At 38.6% G+C, this 22,805-nt stretch overlaps 1 protein-coding gene and 1 pseudogene across 2 annotated transcripts in view; both read left to right on the top strand.

Annotated features, from left to right (window-relative positions):
• AFG1L (AFG1 like ATPase) overlaps window positions 1-22,805 on the top strand; it is a 176,402-nt gene that overhangs the window by 93,636 nt on the left and 59,961 nt on the right. For both annotated transcript variants that reach the window (XM_036317555.1, XM_036317554.1), the window contains exon 8: window positions 4,402-4,484. In XM_036317555.1, coding sequence (XP_036173448.1) covers window positions 4,402-4,484 — 83 coding nt within the window. The remainder of the gene's footprint in view (window positions 1-4,401; window positions 4,485-22,805) is intronic.
• On the top strand, window positions 11,008-13,029 carry LOC118660115 (annotated as a pseudogene).

Raw genomic sequence — 22,805 nt, 5'->3', positions numbered from 1 at the left:
TGATTTCAGAGAGGAAGGGAGAAGGAGAGAGAGATAGAAACAAATGATGAGAGAGAATCATTGATCAACTGCCTCTTGCACACCTCCTGCTGGGAATCGAGCCCACGACTTGGGCATGTGCCCTTGATTGGAATCGAACCCAGGACCCTTCAGTCCGCAGGCTGATGCTCTATATATTGAACCAAATCAGCTAAGGCCTTATGATTTTCTTTTCTTTCTTTTTTTTTTTTTTATTGCTTAAAGTATTACAAAAAGTATTACATAGGTCTCCTTTTTTTTTCACCCCTTGACATTCCCCCGGGCTCCCCTACCCCCCAGTGTCTTGTGTCCATTGGTAATACTTATATGCATGCATACAAGTCCTTCGGTTGATCTCTTACCATCCCCACCCCACAACCATCCCCAGCCTTCCCGCTGTAGTTTGACAGTCTGTTCGATGCTGCTCTGCCTCTGTATCTATTTTTGCTCATCAGTTTATAATGGTCTTTATTACCCATAAATGAGTGAGATCATGTGGTATTTTTCTTTCATTGACTGGCTTATTTCACTTAGCACAATGCTCTCCAGTTCCATCCATGCTGTTGCAAATGGTAAGAATTCCTTCTTTTTTACAGCAGCATAGTATTCCATTGTGTAGATGTACCACAGTTTTCTAATCCATTCATCTGCTGATGGGCACTTAGGCTGTTTCCAAATCTTAGCTATGGTAAATTGTGCTGCTATGAACATAGGGGTGCATATATCCTTTCTGATTGGTGTGTCTGGTTTCTTGGGATATATTCCTAAAAGTGGGATCACTGTGTCAAATGGGAGTTCCATTTTTAACTTTTTGAGGAAACTCCATACTGTCTTCCATAGTGGCTGCACCAGTCTGCATTCCCACCAGCAGTGCACGAGTGTTCCCTTTTCTCTGCATCCTCTCCAGCACTTGTTGTTTGTTGATTTGTTGATGATAGCCATTCTGACAGGTGTGAGATGGTACCTCATTGTTGTTTTGATTTGCGTTTCTCGGATGATTAGTGACTTTGAGCATGTTTTCATATGTCTCTTGGCTTTCTGAATGTCCTCTTTTGAAAGTGTCTATTTAAGTCCTTTGCCCATTTTTTGACTGGATTGTTTATCTTCCTTTTGTTAAGTTGTATGAATTCCCTATAAATGTTGGAGATTAAACCCTTATCAGTGATAACATTGGCAAATATGTTCTCACATGCAGTGGGCTTTCTTGTTGTTTTGTTGATGGTTTCTTTTGCTGTGCAGAAGCTTTTTAATTTGATGTAGTCCCATTTGTTTATTTTCTCTTTAGTTTCCAATGACCTAGGAGGTGTATCGGTGAAGAAATAGCTTTGGCATATGTCTGAGATTTTGTTGCCTTTGGGTTCCTCTAGTATTTTTATGGTTTTCCATCTTACATTTAAGTCCTTTATCCATTTTGAGTTTATTTTTGTGTATGGTGTAAGTTGGTGATCTAATTTCATTTTTCTGCATGTATCTGTCCAATATTCCCAACACCATTTATTGAAGAGACTGTCTTGACTCTATTGTATGTTCTTGCCTCCTTTGTCAAATATTAATTGAGCATATTGGTTCGGGTCAATTTCTGGGCTCTCTATTCTATTCCATTGATCTATATGTCTGTTTTTGTGCCAGTACCAGGCAGTTTTGAGAACAGTGGCTTTGTAATACAGCTTGATATCTGGTATTGAGATCCCACCTACTTTGTTCTTCTTTCTCAGGATCGCTGCAGCTATTTGTGGTCTTTTTTTATTCCAGATGAATTTTTGGAGAGTTTGTTCTAGGACTGTGAAATATGCTGTTGGTATTTTAATGGGAAATGCGTTGAATTTATAGATTGCTTTGGGTAGTATGGACATTTTAATGATGTTGATTCTGCCAATCCATGAACATGGTATGTTCTTCCATCTGTTTATGTCTTCCTCTATCTCTTTGTTCAAAGTCCTTTAGTTTTCTGAGTAGAGGTCTTTTACCTGTTTAGTTAGGTTTATTCCTAGGTATCTTAATTTTTTTGGTGTGATGGTAAATGGGATGGCTTTTTTAGTCTCTCTTTCTGTAAGTTCACTATTGGTGTGTAGAAATGCCATAGATTTCTTGGCATTGATTTTGTATCCTGCTACATTGCCAAATTCATTTATTAAGTCTAATAGTTTTTTGATGGAGTCTTTAGGGTTTTTTATGTACAATATCATGTCATCTGTGAATAAGGACAGTTTTACTTCTTCTTTTCCAATTTGGATGCCTTTTATTTCTTCTTCTTGTCTAATCGCAATGGCTAATACTTCCAGTACTATGTCGAACAGGAGTGGTGAGAGTGGGCATCCCTGTCTTGTTCCTGTTCTTAAGGGAAATGGTTTTAGTTTTGTCCATTGAGTATGATGTTGGCTGTGGGTTTGTCATATATGGCTTTTATTATGTTGAGGTATGATCCTTCTACTCCCACCTTGCTGAGAATTTTTTTTTTTTTTAATCAAAAATGGGTGTTGGATTTTGTCAAATGCTTTTTCTGCATCAATTGATATGACTATGTGGTTTTTTTCTCTCAATTTGTTTATGTGATGTATCACGTTTATTGATTTGCGGATATTGTACCATCCTTGCATCCCTGGGATAAATCCTACTTGGTCATGGTGTATGATCTTTCTGATGTACTGCTGGATCCGATTTGCTAAGATTTTGTTGAGGTTTTTGGCATCTATGTTCATGAGGGATATTGGCCTGTAATTCTCTTTCATTGTGTTATCTCTGTCTGGTTTTGGCATGAAGGTGATGCTGGCTTCACAGAATGAGCTTGAAAGTGTTCCTTCCTCTTGAATTTTTTGGAATAGTCTGAGGAGGATAGGTTTTAGTTCTTCCTTGAATGTTTGGTAAAACTCCCCTGTGAAGCCGTCTGTCCCTGGGCTTTAGTTTGCTGGAAGCTTTTTGATGACTGCTTCAATTTCTTCCATAGTTATTGGCCTATTGAGATTTGTAGATTCTTCCTGATTGAGCTTTGGAATGTTGTATTTTTCTAGGAATATGTCCATTTCCTCCAGGTTGTCTAGTTTGTTGGAGTAGAGTTGTTCATAGTATTTTTTAACAATCATTTGTATTTCTGTGGGGTCTGTTGTTGTTTCACCTCTTTCATTTCTGATTTTGTTTATTTGGGTCCTCTCTCTTTGTTTCTTGGTGAGCTGGCTAGAGGGTCATCAATCTTGTGTATCCTTTCAAAGAACCAGCTTTTGGTTTCATTGATTTTATGTATTGTTTTTTGGTCTCTATGTCATTTATTTCTGCTCTGATCTTTATTATCTCCTTCCTTCTGCTCATTCTGGGCTTTTCTTGTTGTTCTAGACCCCACTTTTTGATGGCTGGAATGTCAACAGCCCAACGTGGTGGGATGGAGAGATTATTGCAGCCATCTTTGGAAAATACAATTCGCCACAAGCACCTTGGCCCCCAAACGCAGTTTTTCATTAATAAAAGTAGTAAAGTTATTAAAATACAATTTCTCCTCATGAATTTTCATAAAGCAGTTTTCATTTTGAATGAAAATGAAAAGATCAGCCTGTAAATGTTTTTTGAATTGTGTTTGAAATCTCTTGCTCACCATTGTTTTATTGGACTGAATAGCTCTATCTATCTATCTATCTATCTATCTATCTATCTATCTATCTATCATCAATCTAATATATATCCCTTTCAAAACAAAGCCAACTGACCAAGATAAATGTAGCAAAAGTTCATATGCTTCTGTAGTAAGAGTTTTAGGGTGTGTGTGATGTGTCCATACACATCAGCACCCTGGGGAGGAGAGCATAGAAAGGGGAGCTTAATTGGGGGGAGAGAAGGACATCAGTGGCACAGGCTGGCTCAGGTTGGAGGGAGGTGTTCACTGTAGGAAAGAGCTCTGACGACCTGATGGCTGGAGAGGGAACTAAGGTCAAGGGCAGAAGCAGGAGTACATATAGCATCACTTGGGTACGATCATCTGGTTTAAAATGTGAACGCTAACATTCTGGCCCAACTTGCTTTAGACTGTCTCTCTCCATTGCGACGAGTAAGACCCATGAGTTATTCTTTTTGATAGTCTCTAGCTTCTTATTACTGGATAATAGAAATTGGGATTTTTTTAAAAAAATGTGAAGCAGTTATATAGGGGATTTGCCGACAGCTTTGTTTTCACAAAGTTTCAGGAAGGCATGCTGCAAATCTTAATTTTTTAAACTGATTTTTTTTTTGGCTTGATACACTAGTATATTTAATATTCAAGTTTTGTGATTCTTACATGAGAGCTATTGTTGTCCTAAACTCATTATTTTGTTGAGAAAAATTTAAAAAATAAGATAGAAAAACTATAATTCTAAGCCACCACTTGGTTAAAAAGATGTCGTCTGTGTTTGATCGTAGGAGTACTGCCACACGGTCCAGCTGGACTCTGGGATAGATTACCGGAAAAGGGCGCTGCCTGCTGCAGGAAAGCTCTACTACCTGTAAGTTTGTTCTTGTTCAGATTTTAATTTGTAAGTTCGCTATCTAATAATTAATCAGGAAAGGATGAGGCAAATAAGCAGGTTAGAACGGGAAAGGCTAGTTATTAGAACAGGAAAGGCTAGTTATTAGAACGGGAAAGACTAGTTATTAGAACGGGAAAGGCTAGATTTGAAGCCTGTGATTTTTAAAATACAAAATGTTATAATATTAACTTCTTTAAACTGTTTTTTGCCATCCACATTTGCATGATTTATCATGTGTGATTAGATGAAACCCTAATTAGTTTTTTGGGGAGGAGTGATGACAGATGGCTAGGAAGTAATGAGTATCCTCTTCTAAGACACTCTAGTATTAAGAGAAAATCTTTATTGTGCTAAAGTAATTAATTATTTGTGGACATCTTCTGCCAAATGTGCCATTTCCATCCCCTGAAAATTGTTGTTTTATTTTGTCAGACAACCTGTTTGTATTTATCATTGTTGATTGACTTCCATACATAACTTTGTAAAACATATATACACAAGTATGACTGGATATACATTTTTGTCTTTTAAAAGCTAAAACTTTCCTTTGTAGGACCAATTTATAAATAATACATATCTTAAGCATGTGCAGTTACTGCTGAAAAACAAATATCGTTTGTTTTAAAATGTTATTTGTGAGAACCTGAAAATGGAAAAGCGCTTTACAAATGCAAACCGTTGTTTCGTGTATGCCATCAGTGTTAGGCACATTGTGGGTTCCCAGTAAATAAATCTGTCTAAGGCAGCGATTTTCAACCTTTTTCATCTCATGGCACACGTAAACTAATTACTAACATTCTGCGGCACGTCACAAAATATGTTATTTTTTACTGATATGACAAAAAAAGATATAATTTTTTTTCATTCACAGCAGGCGACCATTATTGTGTTGGCTGTTACTTTTTACTTGACAATGTAAGGCAGTGGTCGGCAAACTCATTAGTCACCAGAGCCAAATATCAACAGTACAACGATTGAAGTTTCTTTTGAGAGCCAAATTTTTTAAACTTAAACTATATAGGTAGGTACACTGTTATTAACTTGTTAGGGTACTCCTAAGGCTTAGGAAGAGCCACACTCAAGGGGCCAAAGAGCCGCATGTGGCTCGCGAGCTGTGTTTGCCGACCACCAATCTAAGGGAAAAGAGATCGGTGCCCCTGACTAAATAGCCAGGTACTGCATGTTTTAAAATTCTTGTGACACTAGTGTGCCATGGCACATGGTTGAAAATCGCTGGTTAAGGGCTAATTGTGACTTAACTCAAAGGCATGTTTCTGCTAATTTAAATTTTGATGACAATGTGCATATGAGAGGCTCAGAAAGTTCTCATCTCTGCCACCTTGTAAGCAGAAGCACTTTACTGTTTTTGAAGTAGAAATTAGCTAGAAAAATCACATAATTAAAATTGCATACTTTACAGTGTACCAAGCGAACTATTTCAGTTTATTATTCAGATTCTGATGATTATTTATAGGAGGTTCTTCATCTTCCCTTAAGTACTTTGTCTTTAAAGTACATTATAATTTTTAAAAACTCTTATAGCACTTTTTTCTGCTTTAACTTAGACTCTCTCCCGCTGCCCCCCCCCACCCCCCCCCCCCCCGCCAGTTTCTTTTATGTTTGTGTTTTCTGGGCTTTTTATTCTTCTGATATTCCTGATTCTTAGCTACGTATTTTTTGCTATTCCAGATGTAATTTCTCCTCCTCCTCCTCCTCCTCTTCCTCCTTGTCTTTATTTTTCAAATAAGGTAATTCTTATTCCTTTTTTTCTCACAAAATGTATCCATATGTGGAAGAATTAAAACACTTTTCTAATGGGAAGTTCCCTAAGTAAAGATGGCAGTCTGGGTCTAAATTGTGGTATTTGCTTCATAGTGCCAGAGAGGTCTGGGTGGGAGCTACAGGAGGTTGAAAAGCTGCTTTTGCTTGGAGCATAGCTGTTTCCTCTCTGACCTACCTTGTGTTGCCCCTTCCTCTGCCTGATAAAAGTAACACAATTCTAACACAATGACATGCAGATTGTGCTTAGGTTACAACATGTCCTGGAGGAAATATAATTTAACAACATCTGAGTCCAGGAAACTAGAATCTACAAAGGATTTCATGAAACTCTGGAACAACTTTCTAAAAAATATATAAAGTCATTTAATCCTCAAGGAAGGTAGATTTGGTCACAAATTTAACATTAAAAGTGTTTTCATCAGCCCTGGCCAGGGTGGCTCAGTTGGTTGGGCATTGGCTCATGTACCAAAGGGCTGCTGGTTTGACTCCCGGTGAGGGCAGATGCCTGGGTTCCTGGCTCAGTCCCTGGTAGAGAACCTCCAGGAGGCAACCAATTGATGTTACTCTCTCTCATCAATGTTTCTCTCTTCTCTCGCTAAAAAATCAATAAAATAAAAAATCTTTTATAAAAGGGGGGCTTTCATCATAGTTTGGTAACTAAGATGAGAGAACCTGGGGGCATACCTCAATCAGAGGATAAGACAGATATGTGTCCCACAGGAGAATTAGGAATTAAAATTATCTCAGAAGTGGAAAAATAATATTAGATACCAAGATAGGGTCCTAGGGATATAATTTATATTGCTTTACATGAGCCCTTGGATAGAATTTCTTTTAAGGCAGAGTAAAAGTAAAATTCCTGGGGCCATAGTAATTTCTGATATAGTTAGATTTCTTTTCATCTTCTTCTTATAGGAAAACAATTTTTTCCCCATAACAGATTTTAATGTGCTATGCTATATATTGCCCTATTAAAGCATGTATTTATTTTATTACCCTCTGCTTAAACATCTGGAGTTGGTTCCTGAATATGCAAGTCCAGACTACCCCATGTCAATTTTACTAGCACCCCAGTGGCCTAAAAAGAAAAAATTTCTAGCTTCCCTCCAGGGGAACACTAGACACTATCTCAGAATTTCATATAAGCAAAATGCCATATATGATCATTAACTAACAGAAATATCCATTAACTCAGTATTTTATTAGTTTAACTTTCCGAAGCCAATGAAAAATGTCCCCAAACACAATTCAAATAATATCAAGAATAACCAAAGATTTTTTTTTTTTAACTACCTAAAAAGTTGACATGGGCCCGGATCGGTTTGGCTCAGTGGATAGAGCCTCGGCCTGCGGACTGAAGGGCCCCAGGTTCGATTCCAGTCAAGGGCATGTACCTTGGTTGTGGGCACATCCCCAGTAGGGGGCGTGCAGGAGGCAGTTGATCGATGTTTCTCTCTCATCGATATTTCTAATTCTATCCCTCTCCCTTCCTCTCTGTAAAAAATCAATAAAATATATTAAAAAAAAAAGTTGACATGGAATAATTTCTCTGGTTTGTAGTATTGTCTGATTTACACAAGAACTAATTCATACAAGGCATTGTATGTTTGTGTGTAATCTTATTTCATTGGTAGTTTTTTTCGAAATATATTTTTATTGATTTCAGAGAGGAAGGGAGAGGGAGAGAGAGAAACATCAATGATGAGAGAGAATAATTGATCAGCTGTTGGCTTCCTGCACGCCCCCCCGCACTGGGGATCGACCCTAAAACCTGGGCATGTGCCCTGACTGGGAATCGAATCATGACCTTCTAGTTCATAGGTCGACACTCAACCCCTGAGCCACGCCAGCCGGGCATTTCATTGGTTCTATATCACATTACATTTAGAAATCCCTGCATACCAGATGTTTATAGCCTATATCCCAAGAAATTTTCAATCTTACATAAAACAAACCCAGAGAATTTAAATTAGCAAGTTACAAACCACAGCAAGCTTGAGTGCAAATATCTAAACTTTTACATAAAGTATCTCATGATTGTCCAGTTTTTCATTCCGCTGTAACCATGAGATGAGCACAAAGTTATTTTCTTGCTGGTTGCTTGGTGGATTGGGCTCAATACTAGATCCCTATGTGTGGAATATAGTTTGCCTAAATCCAAACAGGTCAACCAACGCTAGGCTTTTTTTTGCATTTGGATGGGGGCTTGGATCAGTCATTTATTTTGAATTGGCTGGTGTTTGCCATGAGTAGCCCCACCCCATGCCTTCCAGAGAATTTAACTGCTTCAGATGAGCTATCTGCTTGGGGGCTGGTGGCAATAGAAGTTACTGTTTTATATATATGATGAGCATCTCTTTTCAGACAAGGAAATACCACGGCTGAGGGATACATGGGATTTGCCGCAGGGCATTTCCCTGTCACTTCTGGAAAGGTTATGGTTTCCTGGGAAGACACAGACTTCTGGATCAGAGACAAATGATTTTATTACTCTTGGCACGGATGTTATGTTGGTTCCCTTCTTGCTCCCTAGTTCCATGGGGGGGAATGCTGAGTTTTGCTGAGGCAGTGAATTGTGTTATAGGAGAGGGACTCCAAGTTTGGGGAATGTACTATTTTATAGCCAGAAGTAAGTAAGCAAGGTAGACATTGTATCTTCACGGTAGACATTGCCTCATCCCTCAAGGTTTCTCATTACAAACACAACCTTGAGAAATCATATTCATAAACTAAAATATTTACAGGTAAAATAATACAATGTCTGGGATGTGCTTCAAAATAATCCAGTGTGGGGGACGGTATAGATGAAACAAGATTGGCCATGTATTGAGTGGGTGATTATTATATAGGCTTTATTATACTATTGTCTCCACATTTATTTTATGTGTGAAATTTTTCATAATGATAATTTTTTAAAGGTACAAAGTCTCTATTTTTTCCAATCATGCTTGTGAAAGTTTTATTGATTCTATTGATGTTCTCAAACAAACAGCTTTTGCTTTATTGATTTTCTCTATTGCTGTCTGTTTTCTATTTAATTGAATTCTGCACACTTCTCTTTATTATTTACTTTTTTTCAGCATAATTTAATTTACCCTTCCTTTTCTAATTTTTAAAGATAGAAATCCAAGTCCTTGATTTTTAAACCTTTCCTCTCTTCTTACATAAGCATTTTAATGTTATAAATATTCTTCTAACTACTGTTTTACTTGCATCTCATACATTTATAATATGTCATGTTTTCCCTTGTATTTTATTATATGACCTATGGGTTATTTAGAAGTATACTGTTCAGCTTCCAAACATTTGGTGATTTTTCTATACATCTTTTGGTTCCCAAATTTAATTTTTTATGGTCAGAGAACCTATGTTGTATGGTTTGAAGCCTTTAAGTTTATTGAGGCTTTAAAAACAGTGATTGCGGGTTGGAGGGGGATGGGTAGAAGTAGAAGAGGGCATAGAGAGGATAAAAGGTGATGGAAAAAATGAAATAAAATAATTGAAAAACAATATTGAGGCTTGTTTTATGGCCCCGAATCTGATGTATCTTGGAACATGTTTCTTTTCTTTTTTTTTTAAAATATATTTTATTGATTTTTTACAGAGAGGAAGGGAGAGAGACAGAGAGTTAGAAACATCGATGAGAGAGAAACATCGATTAGCTGCCTCCTGCACATCTCCCATTGGAGATTGCCCGCAACCAAGGTACATGCCCTTGACCGGAACTGAACCTGGGACCTTTCAGTCCGCAGGCCGACGCTCTATCCACTGAGCCAAACTGGTTTCGGCAGGAACATGTTTATTGTGCACTTGAAAAGAACGTGTATTCTGCTGTTGTTTGTATTCTTTAAATGTCATTTGGTTCAAGTTGGTTGATAATGTTGCTCATGTTTCTTGTACCCTTACTAATTTTTCCTCTACGTTGTCTATTAATTATTGAGATAGAGGTATTGGAATTTCCAACTATAATTATTTCTCTCTGTGTGTAGCTCTCATTTTAGTACTCTACCTTGAAACTTCTAGCTCTAGTCTGAATTTTGTTTTCTGAACTCGCAGAGACCTTGGGGATCTGGTTGTGTTCCCTCTCCTGAAGCCTAGAAACTCTCACCAGATAGTAAATTGGGGGGCTCACCTCATTTGGTTCCTTTCCCTCGGGGGATCACTGCCCTGTGCTTTCTGATAGCCAGTGTCTGACAACCACTGTTTCGTATATCTTAGGCAGTTAGTAGTTGTTTGAGAAAGGAGGGTAAATCTGGGCCCTGCTACTCAATAATGGCCCAAAGTGGAAGTCTTCAATCCATTATCCTAAAAACCGGTAAATAAAAGGAGAGAACCAAGTGTTTTTCCTGCCTGTTTTAGAACTGATCCTTAGTATAACAAAAAACAGTGGGGAGATATTTATAGAAGTTTTCTAGATAACAAATGAGAAAAGAATGAGAGAATTTGAATAGGTCTAGAATATCACCGTTTTGAAAAACCTTCATAATTACATCTAATTAACGACCATAAGTTCTACAATAATTGTGACAGAAAGGAAACCTGAATTTAATCAATTTATAGGAAATATTAGGGCAATGAATATGTTGAATGATATCACAAGAGTATATTGATCAAAATATTTTAAAATTACATAAATAAATTGCTTCTTCAACAATCAATAAGAAAAAAAGAGGGCGTGGTTTACAAGTGTAGCTGCCGCGGTGCTTGGGCCTTCACCATGAGAGTCCCGGCCTTCATCAACATCACTGAGGAAGACCAGGCTGCTGAGCCTCGTTCGAGCTTACCTGAAATCTAAAGGAGCTGGAATTTCAGAAGAGAACTCAGAAGGTGGACTTCATGTAGATTTAGCTCAAATTATTGAAGCCTGTGATAAATGTCTGAAGGAAGATGATAAAGATGATGAAAGTGTGATGAACAGCATGGTATCCCTCCTGTTGATCTTGGAGCCAGAAAAGCAAGAAGCTCTGATTGAAAATCTCTATGAAAAGCTGGTCAAATTTTGGGAAGGTGAATGCCATCTCTGAGACTGCAGTTGCTAAGCAACGTTTTCCATGGGATGGATAAGAATACTCCTGTAAGATATACAGTATATTGCAGCCTCATTAAAGTGGCAGCATCCTGTTTGGCCATCCAATATATTCCAGCTGAGCTGGATCAGGTTGGAAAATGTATTTCTCTTCTGGAATCTTACCACTGAGAAAAAACACACCCTTTTAAGGCATTTGTGGATTGTAAGAAAAGTGATGCCGCTTTAAAAGTCAGGGTAGAATTGCTAGGAAGTTACCCGGAGGACAATGCTTCCCAGGCTTGAGTTGATGCCCAGAGGTTTATTGTATGAGCATTGAAAGATCAAATGCATTTCCCTTTGACCATCTTCTTACTTTAAAACCAGTCAAGTTTTTGGAAAGTGAACTTATTCATGATTTTTTAACCATTTTTGTGAATGCTAAATTGACATCATATATCAAGTTTTATCAGAATAATAAAGACTTCATGGAAACTAAAGAGAAAATAAACAAATGGGACTATATCAAAATAAAAAGCTTTTGCACAGCAAAGGAAACCATCAACAAAACAACAAGAAGATCCACTACATGGGAGAACATATTTGCCAATGATACCACTGATAAGGGTTTAATTTCCAACATTTACAGGAATCTCACGAAACTTAACAAAAGGAAGATAAACAATCCAGTAAAAAAAATGGGCAACGGACCTAGATAGACACTTTTCGAAAGAGGACATACAGAAGGCCGAAAGACATATGAAAACATGCTCAAAGTCACTAATTATACGAGAGATGCAAATCAAAACGACAATGCGTTATCATCTCACACCTGTCAGAATGGCTATCATCAACAAATCAACAAAAAACAAGTGTTGGAGAGGATGTGGAGGAAAAGGAACCCTTCTGCACTGCTGGTGGGAATGCAGACTGGTGCAGCCACTGTGGAGAACAGTATGGAGCTACCTCAAAAAACTAAAAATGGAACTCCCATTTGACCCAGTGATCCCACTACTAGGAATATATCCCAAGAAACCAGAAACACCAATCAGAAAGGATATATGCACCCCTATGTTCATAGCAGCACAATTCACCATAGCTAAGAGTTGGAAACAGCCTAAGTGCCCATCAGCAGATGAATGGATTAGAAAACTGTGGTACATATACACAATGGAATACTATGCTGCGGTAAAAAAAAAGGAACTCTTGCCTTTTGCAACAGCATGGATGGAACTGGAGAGCATTATGCTAAGTGAAATAAGCCAGTCAGAGAAAGATAAATACCACATGATCTCACTAATTTGTGGATTATAGAGAACAACATAGACTGATGTAAAGGGACAGACCCAAAGACTGAGAAACAGCAATCAGGCTATCAATCCCCAGAAGGAAAGTAGGGGAGGGCGGGGGTAAGGGGAAGAGATCAACCGAAGGACTTGTATACATGTATATAAGCCAAACCAATGGACATGGACAACAGGGGGATGGGAGCATGAGTGTGCGGGGCGAGGGGTGTGGGGGAGGTTGGGGTTAATGGGGGGGATGAGGACACATTTGTAATACCTTAACTAATAATAAATAAATAAATAAATAAATAAATAAATAAATAAATAAATAAATCCTGAAATGAGGGGGGAAAAAAAGAATAATAAAGACTTCATAGATGCACTTGGACTAGTACATGAACAGAATATGGCAAAAATGAGACTACTATACTCATCTAGAGAAGTGTAAATAGGCTATGTACATACTATGTACATGAGTAGATAGCATGTGTACTTATAAAAGTACAGAATAAAGTTTTTATATTTCCATAAAATCCTTATCTTCTTGTTATTTCATCTTCGAATAGATCACGTTTATAACTAACAGTCAATCTTCAACATTAGAAAAGCTGACCTAGCAAAAAGTCCTAGGTCTTTAGTTGCTTGCTGTAACTATTGGTTATTAAAACTCGCTGGCTTCTCTTCCCCAGGTGATGTGACTATCTTCCCCTGGAGAGAGTTAGAGCTTCTTATTCCCTAGCTTTTAAAAAATCTTCAAACACTATAACCTTTCTGAAATTTTATGAAAAAGAAATATTTTTGGATTTCTAATTTGCAGTTCTACATGTTACATCACTGATTTATTTGTGAGGAAATGCAATATATAAATTTGACAGAAATTTCATGTGCAGTTTGGGGCTCAGATGAGGAGGGGTGAAGGTCTGGAATTTGAGAGCAAAAGGTGCTAGATCCCACTTTTTGTATTAAATGCAGGTCGAGATTAATAGAACAAGGTAAGTTACTCTCCAGGCGATTGAGAAGGGTGGGAAATTTGGAGACTGAAATGGATCTCTGAACAGTCAATTAAGCCTTTGAGTGATTGAGAAGAAGATAAATACTAGGACAGAATCCATCCTAACAACGGATTCCGTTATGTAAAACAAGACTACAGGATTTGAAATGCAACCAAGTCTGTTTTATATGAAGGCAAGTATAAACCAACTTAATCTTGGACCTGCCTCCAGCCCCAGATTATGTTTGGTGTGAGCACAAAGAGCTGTACAGCATGAATGCACAAGGAATCAGCAGAGTGAGAAGGCTCGCTGCCAGGGAAACTTGGCACAAGAACTCCAAGAGGAAGGGGAAATTTCTCCCGCGTTGAATCAACTTTGGCTCTCTGGAATAGAGAACATGGAGAGAGAGGGACCAGGGAAAGCCAACCCTATTCTACTTGTTGATACCTTAACAAGCTGTTGATTTTTAAAAGGGAATGAAGGGGCAAAGTGTGGGTAGCATTCTGTTCCCCTGAGTCAATCCTAATGAAGTGGGAGGTTCTTGAAGAAATTAATTTCCATTTAAATTCATGTGTGACCCTCTTCTAGAAGCCTCCACTTGTTTGGGAATTTTTGTTGAGAATTTCAAACGATCCAGCAATAATGAGGCCTTTTTTTTTTTTTTTTTTACGTGTTCTATTTCTTGAGTCTAAGTTTTATGTTGAATGCCTGATTTTAGCTGTTGAAATTCTCTCAAAATTGGACTGGCTGGTTACTTCCTTCTCTGTTTACTAATATGATATGGAAAAATAAATCATGATTCTCATACTTCCGAAGCAGCCAGGCTTTTAATCCAGGGAACTGTACTCACAGGATTCCTGGCAACAAAATAGTGGTTGATTCCAGGGGTTTTTTGACTTAAAGACACAGCGGTACTCCTCAACAGAAAATAGAAGCCTGCCCCTCCACTGCAGTTTCTGAGCGAAACAAAAGGTGATGAAGCGATGGAATTGGTGGACATTACCGAGCACTATAGATAAAGGGAAAAGAACCTGTGCTCTGCTTGGGCCCCTGACATTCCATCCCCCAACAAGAAGCATATGAAAGGAGTGACTTCGTTTCTTCTTCAGAAATGACTTTAATTCTCATACTGTGCTCAACTTTTTTTTTTTTTAACACTTTTTTTTCTTTATTGATTAAGGTATTACATATGTGTTCTTATCCCCCATTACCTGCCCCCCCTCCACCCCCTTCATGCCCTCACCACCCTGGTGTCTGTGTCCATTGGTTAGACTTATAAGCATGCATACAAGTCCTTTGGTTGATCTCTCCCCCTTACCCCCACCCTCTCCTAACCTTCTCTCTGAGGTTTGATGGTCTGATTGATGTTTCTCTGTCTCTGGATTGTGTTCAACTTTTGATGATCTGTTTTGCATCTTGTCTGCACAAAGGACAACTATACGTAGCATCTCACTGAGGAGCAGTTACCCAGAACTGAAGGAAGTCACTTAAATTTTTTATCACTGCTCAGTTGTAGAAGCTTATGTTTCTCTCCTCATGCAAGGAAAGGGGATACGATTCATAACATCTGAGCTTAATTCCTGTGTTTTCTCCTGATCATTTTGATGTTACCCAAGTCACTCTTCCTTAAGATCTGCCTCTTTGGGTTAAAATAGAACTACACAAAGCTGAACAGAACATTTTCTTCCATGCTGTGTGACATGATATTAAGGTAGCCTCAAAAGAAAACTCTGACTTTAGCTCCCTTTTACACTGAAAAAGAAATCATGTTTAATTTAGTGCCATCTTTAGGTTGTAGCTTTTTCATGCAACTGCTATTGACTACCAGGTTTCGTCCCTTCTTCTAATTTTATTGGTTGGGCTAGACTATTTTAAATTTATGTTTGTAATTTGAAAATAATTTGAATGACTATTTGTATTTTTTATAATCTATATCCATGTGTATTTTTTTTGTACATTTGTTTCCTGAATATGCCTATTGCTGACCTTAGGTCTTGTGTCCCAAACACTTGATTTTTTAAAAAACCAGCTGACCCTGGTTTTTTTTTTTTTTTTTTAGAGTTTCACAGGCATGATTGTATTTCTGAGTACAGATTTTTGTTGTTGTTAATCCTCACCAGAGGATATTTTTTCCAGTGATTTTTAAAAGATAGAGTGGAAGGGAGAGGGACAGAGAAAGATAGGAGAGAGAAGCATCAGTGGAGACACATTGATTGGTTGCCTCCTGCACTCACCTCTACCGACCAACCGACCCAATGGGGAGTGGGGGGATGGGAGGAGGAGGGGAGGGAAGACCAGGGATCACACCTGCAACCCAGGTATGTGCCCTTGACTGGGAATTGGAGCCTGGACTCTTTGGTGCATGGTCTGACGCTCTAACCATTGAGCACACTGGGCAGTGCCTGAGTATAGATTTTTAGTGTAAGGTAAGGTTGCTGTATTTTTCCTACTTAAAAAAGTCAAGTGATCTTAGGTATTTTTTAAAAAATGGATTTAAAAATTATATGTATATTATAATCACATGCTACTAAGAAAATCCTTCTGGATTAATTGGTGCATTAATTGAATTATATATGTATTTTTTTATGTCCCACCCATTTCCAAAACAATTTGAGGCAACTTACATTACAATTTATAATACATTTACCATAATCACTAAAATGGAAGAGATGGAAAATACCAAGTGTTGGCAAGAATGTGGCACAAGTGGAACTCTTCGTCCACTGCAAGGGAGAGAGAGTAAACTGCTACGACCACTGTGGAAAACTGACAGTATCTACTAAGCTGAACATAGGTCTACCCTCATATACACAGTGGGCATGTATACAAAAACTTACAAAAGGCATGTACTAGAATGTGCACAGAAGCACTATTCACAGAAACCCCAAACTGTAAGCTACACAAATGCGCTGTGTAGTTTTGTGTCCCTCCAAAATTCACAGGTGGAGCCTTAACCCTGTAATGTGCCTGTATTTGGAGAAAGGGCCTTGAAGGAGGTAATATTAGAAGGAGCCAGATTCATATTAATTAGGGAAATGAGCTTATATGAAGCAATATGTACCCTAACACCCAACTTGGAAATGATTTAGGACACGCTCTTATGATTTGATGTGTCTGCAAAAGGACATTTTCTTATGTCTGAAATGTTTGTCAACCAGCAAAGATCAGGACTGTCAGATAAGGTGATTATTGCTTGTGTTTTAAAAACCTGTAATTTAGGCCCTAGCCCGCTAGCTCAGTTGGGTAGAGTGTCATCCCAATACACCAAGGTTTCGGGTTCGATTACCAGTCAGGGCACATATAAGAATCAACCAATGAATGCATAAATAGTGGAACAAAAATGATGTTTCTCTCTCTGTGTCTCTGTCCCTTCTTCTCTTTCTAAAACCAATCAATTAAAAAAATAAAAATCTTTAATTTACAAAATAATAATTTTCACATAGTAAATATGAGGTATTTAAATTTTAAAATAATTTTATTTCGAATTTATTTCCTTTTCACATTTTCTACTATCAAAAGTCTATATCAGATAGAGATAATTTTTTTTAAAATATATTTTATTGATTTTTCACAGAGAGGAAGGGAGAGAGATAGAAAGTTAGAAACATCGATCAGCTGCCTCCTGCACATCTCCCACTGGGGATGTGCCCGCAACCCAGGTACATGCCCCTGACCGGAATCGAACCTGGGACCTTTCAGTCCGCAGGCCGACGCTCTATCCACTGAGCCAAACCGGCTTCGGCAGATAGAGATCATTTTACATGTTATTAAAATATGTAATCTTGTCACAATATTACACAGTGACAAACTATGAATTTACTGTTACATTGTCGTTTTACAGAAAACTGTTGAAACTTTTAATATAACCCTATGATAGAAAAATGATTCACTGTTATTATTATGGGCACTCATTGTTATTTGAAAGCAAAGTATTGAGATAAATACAGAATAACTTAGGATTTCAAGATTAATATCTTTTGGGAGCTTGGGAACACTTATTCTGGAATTCTCCCAGATTATCCAGCTGTGTGGTGACACCTTCCCCACTCCCACCCCCACACTCCTCTGGTTCCTCATTGCCAGAAGGATTGTGAGTTTCCCATTGGAGTTTTAGTTGCCCTGAGCAGTACTTCTTCACCGTCGCCAGTCTGAAAGCTGTCAAATGGTTAACTCACCCCATGTTTTCCCCTTCTCCCAAGTGTCAGCTCCCTCCAGAATCTGCCCCTTTCTGTTCACTGTGCAATGTCTTCAGGCCGCCTGTTTTGTATTTTGTCCAGAGTTGATTGCTGCTATCAGTAGGAGGGCCCGTTGGGGCGGACTTTACCTGGTCCCACTAGAAACAGAACCCTTCTCTGTGTTCTGATCAAACACACACTCCAGTATCTTTCTGAGAAGGCTAATGGGAAATATATTTTTGGAGGGCTCATCTGTCTGAAAATGCCTTTATTTTGCTTGATTAATACTTTGACTGGGCATGGATATTTTGATAATAATGTTCCCTTAGAAAATTTTAGACACTAAGCCATTATCTTCAAGTTTCTATTATCGCTGTTACAAAATTTGATGTGAATTGTTGTGACCCTTTATATTTGACCTGTTTTTTTCTTCTTGGAGTTTTTAAGATATTCTTTCTTTATTTTTAATCCTCACCCAAGGATATGTTTTCTTTGAATTTTAGACAGAAGGGAAAGGAGAGAGAGAGAGAGAGAGAGAGAGAGAGAGAGAGAGAGAGAGAGAGAGAGAATGAATATGAGAGGGAAACATCAATCGTTGCCTCTTATACATACCCCAACTGGGGTTGCAACCTGAAACCTTTTGATGTATGGAAGATGCTCCAACTACCAGAACCACCTGATCAGGGCTCTTTCTTTATTCTTTATTTCCTGAGATTTCATGTTAATGTACCTTGGAATGGTGCGTTCATCCCCATTCTTTTTTTTTTTTAATTAAATCTTTATTGTTCAGATTATTACAGTTGTTCCTCTTTTTTCCCCCCATAACTCCCCTCCACCCAGTTCCCACCCCACCCTCCGCCCTTACTCCCCACCCACTGTCCTCATCCATAGGTGCACGATTTTTGTCCCGTCTCTTCCCAAATCCCCCACACCCCTTTCCCCCCCAAGAATAGTCAGTCCATTTCCTTTCAGTGCCCCTGATTCTATTATAATCACCAGTTCATTCTGTTCATCAGATTATTTATTCACTTGATTTTCAGATTCACTTGTTGATAGATGTGTATTTGTTGTTCATAATTTGTATCTTTACCTTTTTCTTCTTCTTCCTCTTCTTAAAGGATACCTTTCAGCATTTCATATAATACTGGTTTGGTGGTGATGAACTCCTTTAGCTTTTTCTTATCTGTGAAGCTCTTTATCTGACCTTCAATTCTGAATGATAGCTTTGCTGGATAAAGTAATCTTGGTTGTAGATTCTTGGCATTCATCACTTTGAATATTTCTTGCCACTCCCTTCTGGCCTGCAAAGTTTCTGTTGAGAAATCAGCTGACAGTTGTATGGGTACTCCCTTGTAGGTAACTGAGTTTCTTTCTCTTGCTGCTTTTAAGATTCTCTCTTTGTCTTTTGCTCTTGGCATTTTAATTATGATGTGTCTTGTTGTGGTCCTCTTTGGATTCCTTTTGTTTGGGGCTCTCTGCGCTTCCTGGACTTGTAAGTCTATTTCTTTCACCAGGTCGGGGAAGTTTTCTGTCATTATTTCTTCAAATAGGTTTTCAATATCTTGCTCTCTCTCTTCTTCTGGCACCCCCATAATTCGGATGTTGGTTCGCTTGAAGCTGTCCCAGAGGCTCCTTACACTATCTTCCTATTTTTGGATTCTTTTTTCATTTTGCTTTTCCGGTTGGGTGTTTTTTGCTTCTTCGTATTTCAAATCGTTGACTTGATTCTTGCGATCCTCTAGTCTGCTGTTGGGAGTCTGTATAATATCCTCCATTTCAGTCAGTATATGCTTAATTTCCAGTTGGTCCTTTATCATAACCTCAAGGGTCTGACTAGATTTCTTGAGGATCTCACTACATTTATTGGCAGTCTCACCAGTCTTCTTGAGGGTCTTACTAAATTTATTGGTGGCTTCTAGAAAGTTCTTGAAAAACCTTAAAAGTGTGGTCCCACTAGAAACAGAACCCTTCTCTGTGTTCTGATCAAACACACACTCCAGTATCTTTCCGAGAAGGCTAATGGGAAATATATTTTTGGAGGGCTCATCTGTCTGAAAATGCCTTTATTTTGCTTGATTAATACTTTGACTGGGCATGGATATTTTGATAATAATGTTCCCTTAGAAAATTTTAGACACTAAGCCATTATCTTCAAGTTTCTATTATCGCTGTTACAAAATTTGATGTGAATTCTATATCCAGTAGTTTGCTTTCCTCCATTTCTGTCATTTGTGTCCTGTTTCTTTGTCTCCGCATTTTTTATGCTTCCCTGTGTTGATAAAGTGGTTTTCTGTGCTAAGTGTCCTCTAAGGCCCAGTGGTTCAGCCTCCCCAATTACCTGAGGAGGACACTCTGGGGCACCCCCTTGTGGTCTTTGTGCACAGTCTTGTTGTAGTTAAGCCTTGATTGTTGTAGGTAACACTGGGAGGGATTGACCTTCAGGCCAATTGGCTGTGAGAATCAGCTGTGTCTGCAGTGGGAGAACTTCTGTGCTGGAGACACCCCTCCGGGGCAAGACTTGCTTCAATGGGACTTTGGTGCTCACTGAGTCTGCCCCCTGAGTGTGTCCTTTATGGATCCGAGGAGCTGCAAACTGGATGGTCCCACTCTGACCACTGAGCACAGTGGCTCCTGGATCTCTAGGGAGGTGCTAATCTAGCCTCTGCCTGAGGTTATCCAGCAAAAGCCTCCGTGCAGGGCTTGGGCGGGGCAGGTCCCACAGGATCAACAGGGCGGGGCTAGCAGTTATGGCTGCCTTCAGAGGCCCTGCTTGTAGTGTCCCGGCAATCTCTGCAAACACCTCCGAGAGAAAGCTTCCCTCGAGTTCCGACCGATGCCAGACAGTCCCGCTTCTCCCATATGAGTCTGGGTCCCCAGAGACTCGCCTGGAACTGGAGCTCAGAGCCTGAGACTCCCTCCTGATTGAAAAAGACAACCGCGCCCTCAGCCGCCAGCCCGCTCCATGTGCACCTCTGTACCTTAGTATCTTACTTCTGCACAGCACCTCCTCTGAGTCTTGGTATGCTTTTCTCTTTCCTTCTAGTTGTAGAATTTCCACTCAGCCAGCCTTCATAGGGTTCTGGATGATGTCTGTTCCGTCTTTTAGTTGTATTTTTGAAGTGGTTGTGTGAGGCAGCAAACTCCGGTGTTTACCTATGCTGCCATCTTGGTTTCTCTGGCAAATGCTCTATTACCGCCAGTCTGATGAGTGTTAAATATCTTAATGTTTTCATTTGATAACTCCTAGTAATATTCAGCATCTTTTCATTTGGCCATTCGAGTTTCTGCAAATGGCCTGAAACATTTTTTTTTGTATATTTTCCAGTTGGGTTATTTTGTTTTGTTTAATATGAGAGCTCTTCATACATACTGACTACTAATACTATGTCACTTCTATGAATTAGAAATATATTCTCCCGAACAACTCAGCCATGTTTTTGACTGAGGGGATGGTATCTTCTGATGTACAAAAGTTTTACATTTCAATATAGTCAATTTAACATGTTTTTCTTTTTACATGTAGTTACTGTGTCTTACATGTAGTTACTACCCTACTTTAAAGTTATAAAAATAAACCACACAGTTTCTTCAAAAAATTAAAAATAGAACTGTCATTTGAGCCAGTGATCCCATTTCTAGGAACATATCCTAATAATCCCAAAACACCAGCCAGAAAGAATGTATGCACCCCTATGTTCATAGCAGCATTATTTACAATAGCTAAGATCTGGAAACAGCCCAAGTGTCCGTCAGTAGATGAGTCCATCCCCATTTTTTGTGCTGGGAATTCATTGGACTTTTTCACCTTAGAAAATCATGCCATTCAGTTTTAGGAAACTTTATTTTTCTTTAATTTTTTAAAATTAAATCTTTATTGTTCAGATTATTACAGTTTTCCCCCCTATAGCTCCCCTGCACCCGGTTCCCACCCTCCCTCCCTCCATCCTCCCCCCCACCACCACCACTGTCATCATCCATAGGTGTATGATTTTAGTCCAGTCTCTTCCCACACCCTTCACACCCCTTTGCCCCCAAGAATTATCAGTCCACTCCCTTTATATGCCCCTGATTCTTTTATATTCACCAGTTTATTCTGTTCATCAGATTTTTTTATTCACTTGATTTTTAGATTCACTTGTTGATAGATATGTATTTGTTGTTCATCATTTTTATCTTTACCTTTTTCTTCTTCTTCCTCTTCTTAAAGAATACCTTTCAGCATTTCATATAATACTGGTTTGGTGGTGATGAACTCCTTTAGCTTTTTCTTATCTGTGAAGCTCTTTATCTGACCTTTAATTCTGAATGATAGCTTTGCTGGGTAAAGTAATTTTGGTTGTAGGTTCTTGCTATTCATCACTTTGAATATTTCTTGCCACTCCCTTCTGGCCTGCATAGTTTCTGTTGAGAAATCAGCTGACAATCATATGGGTACTCCCCTGTCGGTAACTAACTGTTTTTCTCTTGCTGCTTTTAAGATTCTCTCTTTGTCTTTTGCTCTTGGCATTTTAATTATGATGTGTCTTGGTGTGGCCCTCTTTGGATTCCTTTTGTTTGGGGTTCTCTGCGCTTCCTGGACTTGTAAGTCTATTTCTTTCACCAGGTCGGGGAAGTTTTCTGTCATTATTTCTTCAAATAGGTTTTCAATATCTTGCTCTCTCTCTTCTTCTGGCACCCCCATAATTCGGATATTGGTTCACTTGAAGTTGTCCCAGAGGCTACTTACACTGTCTTCATATTTTTGGATTCTTTTTTCTTTTCCGGTTGGGTGTTTTTTACTTCTTCGTATTCAAATCTTTGACTTGATTCTTGCGATCCTCAGGTCTGCTGTTGGATCTCTGTATAATATTCTTTATTTCAATCAGTGTATGCTTAATTTCTAGTTTGTCCTTTTTCATATCCTTGAGGGTCTCACTAGATTTAATGAGGGTCTCATTAAATGTATCGGTGGTTTCTAGAAAATTCTTGAAAAACCTTACAACCGTGGTTTTGAACTCTATATCCAGTAGTTTGTTTTCCTCCATTTCTGTCATTTGTGACCTGTTTCTTTGTCTCTG

Source organism: Myotis myotis, unplaced genomic scaffold (genome assembly GCF_014108235.1).
Source record: "Myotis myotis isolate mMyoMyo1 unplaced genomic scaffold, mMyoMyo1.p scaffold_m19_p_7, whole genome shotgun sequence".
Lineage (NCBI taxonomy): Eukaryota > Metazoa > Chordata > Mammalia > Chiroptera > Vespertilionidae > Myotis > Myotis myotis.
The sequence above is the reverse complement of the archived record's forward strand: the minus strand, read 5'-3'. Positions and strand labels throughout refer to the sequence as shown.